At 35.1% G+C, this 12,706-nt stretch overlaps 2 protein-coding genes across 2 annotated transcripts in view; both read left to right on the top strand.

Moving 5' to 3' along the window:
- The window catches only part of btv (dynein cytoplasmic heavy chain beethoven), a 61,223-nt gene that overhangs the window by 11,908 nt on the left and 36,609 nt on the right, over positions 1 to 12,706 (top strand). The window lies entirely within an intron of this gene.
- On the top strand, positions 5,148 to 11,646 carry LOC140751952 (laminin subunit beta-1). Its single transcript, XM_073086082.1, has one exon. It carries the CDS (start codon positions 5,163 to 5,165, stop codon positions 10,716 to 10,718), a length of 5,556 nt encoding a protein of 1,851 aa, XP_072942183.1. The 5' UTR covers positions 5,148 to 5,162; the 3' UTR covers positions 10,719 to 11,646.

Below are 12,706 nucleotides of genomic sequence, written 5' to 3'. Positions count from 1 at the left end.
CCATCCTTTAAATTTTTGTCTTTTTTATAGTTAATGGCGGAACTACCTGAGTAGCGATCGGTAACCATTGTATTAAGCAATATGCGTTTTGACAATGACGTTTTTTTTTAGAAGTAAGATAAACAATAGTTCCGTAGTATAATAATTCCAGGATATCTTATACCAATTCTGTAACATCCCATAAATTAAAATAAATATCGAAATAGTTGTAATCTTCAATATAAATAACTCATATTAAAAATCAATCTCCAAAAAATATCTAGTTCCAAAGTTCAAAATTGTCTACGTGCTCTAAATCACGCAATCTGGATAGGATCCTTGTATAAGTAACATTTAACATATTTTCTGGACGATTTCACCATACATTTCATTGCATTTGGAAATACATTTGTATTAATATCGACAGTTCAATAATATTATATTAATATTTCCTTAATTTTAACATAAAATAATGACTGATATAGAAAAATCTCCCATAAAATTTTAATTTAAAATTTAAACTATGATTGTTTCAATTACCATATTTCATTCTATAATGATAGTATTGTTTCCTGCCTAATCTACCCGTGTCCATATTCATTGGAAAGTTCTAAGATTAACAACACACTTTTCGCTCTTAAGGGCACAATATTATTCTTTGAAGGTCGCTCGTGCAAAAGTGAACGGTATTATTGTTAAGCGAAGTGTCCCAACGCCGCCGGGAATGTTCGCGCTCCGCCGGGCGCACGTGGCCGACACATGTACTCGGTCCTGATTTGACGGGCTCTCCTTTTGTTTGCCTTTATTTTTTATTTCTCTTAGCTTTGAGATTTAAGTGTATATTATTATTGTCTAAATTAACTAAATACTTAAATATCAGAGTCTGAAACTTCGTGAGTTCTCACTTTACTTCACAAATCTTTCAACTAATTATAACTTTAAAAAAATAATGTGCGGTTATTTCAAAATATATATAGTTACTTATCCAATGTGACATAATTTGACTTTTAAGCAATAGGAACCGATCTTTTGATAGCTCTACGCGTTCATTACGCTCTGGAATAAATTCATCTCAAATAATCATGACACTATGAATTTAATACAAAAAAAAAAACATTTCGGTAACATATGTTGAGAGGCCAAACATAAGGCACACATTGCAGTATTATTATATATCGTGATCATTTTGTTAGTACAAGCCGCGTAACATGATGTAATGATAGGTATAAAAAAATTATGTTACAACATATTAAGGTCGCATTAACTTGTACAGTGGCGCAAGCTTACAGGTTGAAACCATGCAAGTTATCTCGATAAGCCGAGTTCACTGACCAAAGATTCATACTTCCTACTACACGGTACACGATATCCAAAATTAGTCAGCAGCCTATAAAGATAGCGCGCCTAGTACGCACCGCCACATAAATTGTCCATTGAAAAGAGAAACGTTTGACATCTAGTAAAATGAACAAAGAATATTATTCTAATTTGCTTTTTATCATGACTTTCAAACACGTCATAATGTTTAATATATAACTAATGCGTGCGGCGATGATCGAGACATTATTTTTTTATATATCCGTAATCTATAAAACCCTGCGTAGTTAGTAGGTACATGATTACTATTTATAATTCAACGACAACAAAGGACAGCTTATATAGAGCTTCTACTTCTGTATCTAATGTACCTATTCTAATTTATTTTAATATATATTTTGCCTTTGCTCTATAACCAATCAAATAAGTATTACATACTAAAAATTGTGTGACATTAAAATTTCTAAATACGTCACATAATATGCTCATATTTTCTCCTCTGGCTCTTTAGCATGCATTTCTTAGATTCTTAAATTAGCAGACGTATTGAGATATTACGCTACTTAGCTATTATTTTACATTCCTATTGTGTATTTTTTACTATGACGTACTAAGCCAGAAATAAGATAAATGGTGCCGGATCGGTAGCCACCGCGTTATCTCCCCGAACTTTGACACTATAACCGCCTTTTGAGAATGAACTCTTATCGATGCGAAAGCGTTCATTCACAGCACTGTATTATGTATAATTATTTTTATTTTATAAATTTGTAGTCATGACAAGTACCCATTTAAGTCAATACTTTGTTGTAATAAGTTTGATACGTCCGCCTAGTACAGGGAAAGCTTGGGTGGGACGATCTATTCAAACTCATATTTGTATGAAAATTATTATTAATTTAAATGTTTGTAGTAAGGTAATGTAACATTTGCACTCCACTATCAATACGACCATAAATACTTGTCATAGATCATCCCTTAAAAATAAAATATTATAACAATATTATTATAATAAATCATGACAAAACTCATTTGAACATTTCTCACTTTTGCTTTGCTGCTTAGGAATCCAGTTACAATATTAATAAAATGCTTATTACAGCCCAAATCATGACTTCGATATTTAGAAATGCAATTACCGTAAGTCACTTTTGCTAGTAAGGTACTTAAGTTAAAAATGTTACCATATTTCGCAGAAGCTTTTAAAGATTTTAATCAAATACTTAAGTTGGACTTATGATGGTTTAGGCTATTTTCTATTCTTTATAGGTGTAAACCATTAACGGTAGAAGTCAGAGAAATCAAAATAATAAGTTCATATATTTCCTATTTTCAGTTTTTTGATCTAGTCCACTTGACACTGATAAAGGGTTATCGCCGACTGTTGAAACTGTAACAAGTTATCTATTTTAGTTAAAGAGGCCGCTTAATTTTTAAACTTCCACAGCACTTGCTGTGCTCCTATTTATATACATAACAATAAGTGACAATAACCATCATACACGTATTATGTTACCGTATTTGTTTGATATTAATAAGTAAAGCTATGAAATATTTTGCCAGCCTGAAAAGTACTTAGTAAAGTTCTGAATTAATATTCTAAAGCATCTATCATGCTATATTTTGTTATTTATACATATTATTGAATTATTATTATTCTAAACATGTTTGTTTGCGTTTTGTGAAACTTATGGTCTATGGAGTTTTGAATTTTTTAGACATACATAGTTACGTAACTATTGTAATTAATGATTAATGAATCATTTTTGTACCTACACGGAATCACCGTTGTTGTAGCCATGTTTCTATTCATATAACTAATTGGTTTCAATAAATATTTAATAATATTATTTATTATTTATTTATTTGTTTCAATAAGTAGATTATTTGTGATAAAATGATGTTCAGAGACTAATAAGCCGAGGTGGTGGCAATCTCTATTCTGGTAATCGTACATTTTACTTACAATTTATTAGATAAAGCACTTTTAAGGTAAATTTTAGGATAGAATCTATAAACGGTGCCGGTTAACTAGTTACATAAACCTTTAAAATGTAGGTTACAAGTACACATCTACGTAGGCCTGGCATTTTACACCCTCAACAGATTCGAAACGCACAAACAAGTTCTCGTTACGAAATGCCAATTTGACCTCCTTTTATGTTTTGTACCTTGTATGCTTCTATTATTTTAGCCGAAACATACTAATTGCTTACAGAGTGTAGAAATTAATTTTGGTAATTAATACTGAAAAAAAAACATGCGTCTAATATGAATTTTAGGTATGTTTATATAATGAACTTAATATGCCAACTTATTCATTTCTTAATTATCGGGGACTAACATTTTTGTTGTTAATCGTTTTGTAGTTAACTAACAACTCTTTATTCGCGTTATATTTGATAAATAAAAACTTATACCTAAGTAACTGACTTAGGCACCGGCAATAAATGTCTCTATCATTCTAAGGCAATAAATGCTTCTGATGTCTTGCCAGTAGGTCTTTCAGAAATAGGTTTATGCAAGACTTATTTTATATTTCTTGAATAAAATTGAGCTTTCATTTGCCTGACAATTTGTTATTTGAATAATTTACGCTGATACTTATACTTGCGCCCTAATTATAAAATATACAACGTTTTCCTATTCTTCTGTACAAAATTTAAGATATAAGTTGTAACTGTTTGTAAGATGTGCGAGCAAGTCGTTGTCGACACCGAGTTTAAGTCTCTTCTACCTACTTCAATACACTTCGATGTATTAAGTGTTTTATGTTCTGGCTTATCAGAAATTTTCAATACTTCATAATCCCTTTTTGAAGCATGGTTCATGGCTGATGGTTGTAGAGCTCTGCGGATCGCGAATGTTGTTGTTTTATCAGCAGCGGATGTGCGGAGCGGAAGGACGGCGACTGCCGATTTGAGTATCTGACTGTCCGCTACAACACATTAGTGCCATCCTAACCATATGAGTTGAAATCATCACTAGCCGCGAGATTTATTCTAGCTTCTAACATTTCTTCATGATCCTGTCGTCCCATACCTGAACGGGGGTTCATAAATTGAGATAGGGTGATATTTCAATACGCGGGCAGAATACGCTATATTGCTAGACATCATACAGCCTTGATAACTTTTTTTAAAGATTATAAAAAAAAACAAATGGTTTCCAGACGATGTTTTCCTTTACCATTAAAGTAACTACAAGTTTGTAATACGCACATAATACTGAAAAATAAAATGATCCTGTCATTGATCACATACCCCGGAACTTTTGTGTGAGAGGCCAAAGTTTATATCACGAAGCTATCATTGATTATAAAACTTGCACATAGCACTTCCTAAAATGGAGGTGGTTATACTTTAATGAGCTAGTGAAAGTCTAAGTACTTTGTTTTCTTTTACTCAATGAATTACGGTTCAGGTAGGTAGGTACTTATATCCCATGGTCGTTATGGCTGTTATGATTTGTAAGGACAGGCTGTGCTGTGTCGTAATAATGACCAAAACAAAAAGCGCATCCCGAAATGCGCTGTTATTTTTGTTGCTTAGTGCCCGTTTCGGAGAACGGCACGAGTAGGCGCGCAGGCGGGAACGGTCGTCGCCTCACGCAGACCCGGATTCTACACAATACTATTATCGTTACATATTTTTAGTATTTCGTCATCTAACATAAGAAGAGAAAATGTACGTGAATTAAAACATGTAGTAGGATATAACTTAAATTATGTACATTTAGGATTTATTCATATGAAATTTTTCAGTATTTGGTTCATTATATTTACATCACGAACCATACAAAAGATACATTTATCTTTAGTTAAAATAGAGTTAAAATACATATGTCTGTTTTACGAGGTAATGTAAATGCATTTGCATTGTAATTGTTATTTAAATAGTGAATGCGTCGATGCTTTTAAAAGCTCCTCAAACAAGTTTAAAACGAGATGCGAGTTCGTCCCTGGAGATGGTGAAGCGGGTCGAGGGTGGTGGGGCGGTGGGGCGGCGCGAGAGTGCGGCGCGCGGCGGCCGCGCCAGTGCAGAGAGCGGCGCGCGGAGAGCCCACATCGCGCCATGGCTCGACGCGCCGCATTGTTTATATTCGCCGTGCTTATCGCCCGCGGCGCCGCGCTCTACAACAGGGAGCGCGACCGCATGCGCGCCGACCCCCGCCTCCTGGACCGAGCCTGCGAGCTCAGCTCCTGCTACCCGGCCACCGGGAACCTTCTCATCGGCCGCGAATCTCGCCTCTTCGCTTCCTCGACGTGCGGACTCAATGGACGCGAGCGCTTTTGTATCGTATCGCATTTGGAAGAACGGAAAAAATGTTTTTGGTGTGACTCTACTAATGTTACGATCAACAACCCCATATTGAATCATCGGATTCAAAATATCATATACAAGTTTCACCCCGGGACCCGAACGAAATCGTGGTGGCAATCTGAAAATGGCAAGGAAAATGTCACGATTCAATTGAACATGGAAGCCGAGTTTCACTTGACGCACTTAATTTTGAAGTTCAAGACTTTCCGCCCGGCGGCTATGTTGGTAGAGCGATCTTTTGACTTTGGAAAAACTTGGCGTGTTTATCGTTACTTTGCACACAATTGTGCAAAATCTTTCCCTGCTATACCGAGACACTCTCAGCAAAGTTTAACCGAAGTTGTGTGTGAATCTAAATATTCGATGGTCGCGCCGTCCACAGAAGGGGATGTTATATTCAGAGTTCTACCACCGAATATACACGTTACAAATCCCTACTCGGAAGAAGTGCAAAACTTACTTCGTATGACTAATTTAAGAATAAATTTCACGAAACTCCATACTCTCGGTGACGATCTATTAGACAATAGAGCCGAAATTCAAGAAAAATATTATTATGCCATATATGAAATGACAGTGCGTGGATCTTGCTCTTGTTATGGACATGCTTCACGGTGTCTACCAATGCCGGGGGTAGAGTCGAAGAATAATATGGTTCATGGTCGTTGTGAGTGTACGCACAATACTCGAGGATTGAACTGTGAATATTGTGAAGATTTCTACAACGACTTTCCGTGGCAACCGGCTGTAGGAAAAACTTCAAATGCTTGTAAGAGATGTACCTGTAATAATCATGCAACAACGTGTCATTTTGATCCTGCTGTTTACAATAAGACTGGAAAAACAAGTGGTGGAGTGTGTGATAATTGTCAACATAATACTATGGGTGTAAACTGTGAGCGATGCAAACCTACATTTTTCAAAGACCCTAGTTTGGATATTCAGAGTCCTGACATATGTAAACCATGTGACTGCGACCCCGAAGGAACGACAGACAAAGAGCTTTTATGCGATGACGAAACCGATATCGCTACTAACAAAACTGCAGGCCGTTGTCTTTGTAAGTCTAACGTCGACGGTCCGAGGTGTGATAGATGCAAAGACGGTTACTGGAACTTCGATTCACAAAATCCTGATGGCTGCGAGTCTTGTACATGTGATAGACTGGGTACCATTAATGAAAGAGGATGTGATCCTGTGAATGGAATTTGTTTCTGTAAGCGTCATGTAACTGGTCGAAATTGTGATCAATGTTTGCCAGAATTCTACGGCTTATCCGACAGTGATGATGGCTGTTCACCGTGTGACTGTGACATAGGTGGTTCAATAGATAGAGATTGTGATGTGATTACAGGCCAGTGTAAATGTCGACCAAACGTTACTGGTCGCCGTTGTGATCAACCTATACAAAACTTCTTCGTTGGTGCCCTAGATTCTATCGTTCACGAAGCCGAATTAAGCTTATGCGATTCTCAAATAGATGATAATGCCATTCAAAGTCAACTTTGCCATGTTGTAATAAGAGAAAATTACCCTGATGGAAGAAAAGAAACTTGGACTGGACCTGGATTCATGAGATTACCAGAAAGTAGCACGTTGGTCTTTGTTGTCAATAACCTAAAAACCAGTATGAACTACAACGTGTTGATAAGATATGAACCCCAATCATCTTCGAATTGGGAGGAAGCTACAATTTTAATCAAAAGACCACCCATAGATCCTGATTCACCTTGCGCTCATGTTCGCCCTGAAGACGATACTGTTTACACAAGTCTACCAGCAAATCAACGTAGTGTCTTAGTTCAACCGCCAGTTTGCTTGGAAAAGGATAAGAAAACCGAAATCCGTATTTATTTAGGACGACAAGATCCTCATACTAGTAATACTAGAGCGTCTATATTAATTGATTCTATTGTACTTATTCCGTCTGTTGATGATTTGCCATTTTTCAATAGAGGTAGTTCAGCAAGAGATGAATTTGACCGTTACAATTGTGGTGATGCATATTACTATGACTTAAGTAGAGATAATGTGCCCGAAATTTGTAAAAAGTACCATGCCAGCATAGGTTTCTATATAAGAAATGGTTCGGACTCTTGTCAGTGCGACCCTTCGGGTTCAAAGAGTCATCAATGCAACCCTTACACAGGATACTGTCAGTGTGTGGAAAATATCGTCGGAGCAAGGTGTGATCGGTGCGCTCCAGCCACCTATGGGTTTAGCAAATTTGGGTGCAAACGTTGTGATTGTAACAGTATTGGTTCGCTTGATAATTTCTGTGACGCAACAAGTGGCCAATGTAAATGTAGAGCAAATACGTATGGTCGCGCATGTGATTTATGTCAACCAGGCTTCTTTAACTTTCCCAACTGTCAACAATGTGCATGTAATGGCCATGCTATAGAGTGCGACGACAAAACAGGAGCTTGTAAAGATTGCATGGATTATACGGAAGGTCATCGTTGTGAGAGATGTATAGAGGGCTATTATGGAGATCCACGCCTTGGTTTCGATATACCGTGTCGCCTTTGTCCGTGCCCAGGAGTTAAAGGTGATCCAAACAAGAGTAATCACGCTGATCGATGTGGATTAGAATCCGAGACTAAGGATTTAGTTTGTGATTGTAAAGAAGGATATGCTGGACCACTTTGTGATGTTTGTGCTGACAATTACTTTGGTGACCCTATTAAGGGAACTTGTGAAAAATGTGAATGCAATGAAAACATAGATATCACCAAGCCGGGTAATTGTGATCCATATACAGGAAAATGTTTACAATGTTTACATAACACAGCAGGAGATCATTGTGAAATTTGTGAAGAAGGTTATTATGGTAATGCTTTGGAAAAAGCATGCTACAAATGTAACTGTTCAGAATTAGGAACCAACTTTACTACCGGTAATTGTGATGGTATTACTGGTCAATGCCCATGTTATAACAATGTTATGGGCATCAATTGTGATCAATGTACTGAAAACCACTGGAGAATAGCTCTTGGCACAGGCTGTGATCCTTGTGAATGTGATCCCATAGGTTCTTTGTCACCACAGTGCAACCCTTTTATAGGTAAATGTGATTGCAAACCTGGACATGGCGGAAGACAATGCGACCAATGCCAAGAAAATCATTGGGGTATTCCAAATATTGAATGTTATGAATGTGAATGTGATATATACGGCTCTGTTTCACCTCAGTGTATGCGAGAGAATGGATCATGTATTTGTAAACCGGGTATTGGCGGATATAAATGTGACATGTGTGCTAGAGGCTATCTTGGCAACGCACCTGATTGCTACGCTTGTGGTGAATGTTTCGATAGTTGGGACAAACTCATTGATAATCTTCGTATACAAACCGAAAATGCTATTGATAACGCTAGTAAGATTAAAGTTGTTGGCGCAACAGGTGCTTACACTAGAGATTTCGAAGAAATGACTAAAAAATTATCTGATGTAGAAAATGCACTTCAAAGTGCTAAGCTTGGACAGACCACAGTTAAGGAACTAATTTCTAGTATAACCGCATTGCAGACTCAATTGAATGCAGCTGAGAAGAAAGTTAAGGAAAGTAATGAAAATCTTAATGCTATAACTTCGAAAATTAATTTAGGAAACGTTACTTTAGATGGGTTACGAGCTAGCATCGATAATTTGAAATCTAAAACTTTGAATTTGGAAAATAACGCTACCAAACTTCAAGAAGCCAACTTAGAAGGAGCACTTAACTTGACACGTGAAGCTAAAGAAAGAGCTTTGAAAGCAGCAGAAGAAGCTGAAAGTGTGCAGACAGTTATTGCTAGCACTGATAGACAGATCAAAAATACGGACAGACTTATTGAAATGCAATACGATAACTTTAACAGTACTCAAATTGAAAACGATAGAAAATTAGACGAATTGCAACAAAAAATGTCTGAACTAGAATCACAAATACCGAAAATTAATGAAAAAATGTGTGGTCAAGATAGTGACACATGTGACATATGCGGTGGCGCAGGTTGTGGAAAATGTGGTGGTATATCGTGTGACCAAGGTGCTATTACCAAAGCAGAACAAGCTTTAGACTTTGCAAATAAAACAGAACATAGAATTAAAGAACATGAACTGACTGCTGAAGATTTATTCAGAACTATAACCCAGGTGAAACAAGATACTATTGCGGTTAAATCCAAAGCAAAGGATTTATTTGATAGTTCTTATGATTTTAAAACTTCGGCTGAACGTGTCACTAATGAAAGTCAAGAACTTACATCAGAATTAAAAGAATTTTTGTCCAACACTTCAAATACACCAGCGGATGTTAGAACTTTAGCTAATGATATCCTTAATTTGTCAATAAGAATAGAACCTACAGAAATAACAGATTTATCACAGCGTATTAATTCAACAGTTTCACAACTAACTAATATTGAAAATATAATTACAGAAACAAAACCAGATCTTGACAGAGCTAAAGAACTTAAATTAAATGCGACTATTGTAAATAAAGAGGCCAATTTAACTTTGGAGATGGCTAACAAAGTTTTAGAAGCGTTAGATGAAGCCCAAGCAGCTCAGGATGCAGCAGAGAATGCTATAGAAAAAGCAAATAATGATATTAAGGCGGCAAAGAGTGACTTACTTCCAATAGCATTGGAAACTGAACAAGCACAAAAGAAAGCCAATGAAACTATGGACGAAGTAGAAGCACTTCGTACGCGTCTGTCAGGTTTACAAAAAAATATATTAAAAATAGAAAGTGACGCAGAACAAGTAAAAGAAGAAGCGAACGATGTTGTGAATCGCGCTGAGGGCGCAGAACAGAAAGCTAGACAATTGCGTCAAGATTTTAAACAAACAAATATGTCTCTTGCTGAACGAGCCAGCCAGACCTCAAATTCTAGAGAACGCGCTCAACTTTTATTAAATCGCGCCACCAAACTTGCGAGTGACACACAAATGCAACTTAAGCTTTTAGCTAATATGGAAGAACTTTATAATGATCATAATGAACAGTTAAATGTGCTCGAGAAGGAAATAAGTGAATTAAATACAAAAATGAACTACTACCTTTCAGAAATTACTAAACGATCCGATTATTATAGATCTTGTACCACGTAACGCTACCGATGTCACAAATTAATTTAAAATGCAATATTTTGATATTTTTGTACCTATTATAAAATGTGTTACTATTGCTTTCAGTGCCATTTGTAATATTATTCATTGACAGTACAATTTAAACATATTCGAGTCATATATTTGTAGTTTAACTACGTTGTGAGTGCATTGTGTGTGATTTGTGAGTATAATTGTCTTTACTAATTAACAAATTATACTCTTATGTACTAGAAGTAAAATCTAAAACACTTCATACAATTTTAGTGTTCATTTATTTTATGTAATTGTGAATAAGAATATAAAAACTGATGTTTTATTAATAATTCCAAATTTATTAATTATGTATAGCCCAGAAAAAAGCTTGCCAGTTTACGTTTTGCAAAATTGTGAAATTATGTTACACGATATTTTTTTTTTATATATAACCGCAAAATAACGGAAAATACGTGTTTAAATATTTATTTTTAAGCGCTTTTCTAATATATTAAAACAATTCCAAAGAACAAGTTTTAGGATAATTCGATTATTGATTTATTAATTATATTTATGTAGAAATAAATGTATAATGTTTTTCTTCATTATTTTTATGACATTAGATTAATTTGAAAAAATAAGAATCAATCTGATATTGTTTAATTTTTTTGATAAATAATTCGATTCATATGCAAGATCTAACCATTATAGTTTTATATTTTGTCTATTCTTTCTCAATTTGTGTTTTAAAAATAATTCTTTTGATGATTTTGATATTTAATTATTCTACGTTGTAATGTGTTTTTTCTTTATACATTAAAAAGTAAGCGTAATCTTTCTTTGCATTTATAATGATAAAAGCCATTCTTTAGTTTATTATAAGGACGATACTTAATAGGTCGCAGGCAATTATACTTAATTGTAGAATTAATTGTTAATAAATTGTTCCACGTCATTCTTCTTTATTTTTATAAACCCCCAAAAATATTTAATTATTCGATTTTTCTTCACACTATTGTACATATTTTATAGTACAAATATAATCAGTACTATAAATTCAGTTATTCAGTGATTCAGTGATTTAAAAAATATTTTTGTTTACAATAATAAATAATAAAACTTGACATAAATGTTAACATTGAAAAGTTATTATAACAAATAGTTCATGCAGGAACGCTTAGTATCACGTATGTAGGCACTATAAGGCACTTATAGGCAGGTACTTATTGTTTATCACAAAATAAAGTTAATTACATTTTTATACCACTAAATTTTTCAAAATTACCTTACATGAATTACCTTACATTCTAATGCCTTTTTCAGTCTAATAATTAAACGAACATAGGCACTGTTCTAAGCCGTCCGGGAGAGGGCGCTGGCGACCTGTAACTCAGGTTCTTTTGACACCTATCACAGGCGCCAGGCTCTCACCAGGTACATTTAGAAAACAGTCTGTTTCGCTTTGTCTCCCAACTGTTGTACCTAAGACCCTATAATACATTTTATGTTATTTCACTGTGAGAGCAAATAAATTTTAAAATTCCTAGTATTCCTAGTAGTGTATCATAAAAAGGTATAATTAATATTTTTGTTATTAATATTTAAATGAAACACAGTTCACTTGTAAAAGATTGATTTCTTAAAACAAACCATTACCTTTTGTCTACTAGGTACATACATAAAACTTAGATGAAACGAAATAAAAGCAGATATACCTACTCAAAATCAAAGTTAAATAGTATGAAAAATCCATTGCGTGGTTTAGGAGAAGTAAGCTGAAAATAGAGACGCGGATAAGTTTGTAGCCACACATTTTAGTTATTATACGATGATAAGTAGAGTAATAGGTATATGTTTTTTATTTTTATAATATAGTAGTAGCAGACAAGCATGCAGTCTACCTGATGGTATGTGGCTAGTGCCGCCCATGGACATCTGTAATATACCCAAGATAGCATTAGACATTCCTATCTGATGTCAGCCACAGATGCGCCGCTACCCCTGTAGCTAAGCTG

Source organism: Epargyreus clarus, unplaced genomic scaffold (assembly GCF_041222505.1).
Source record: "Epargyreus clarus isolate Ecla_fem2 unplaced genomic scaffold, WU_Ecla_fem_2.2 ptg000023l, whole genome shotgun sequence".
NCBI lineage: Eukaryota > Metazoa > Arthropoda > Insecta > Lepidoptera > Hesperiidae > Epargyreus > Epargyreus clarus.
Note: the sequence above shows the minus strand (reverse complement) of the source record. Positions and strands in the feature narration are given on the sequence as shown.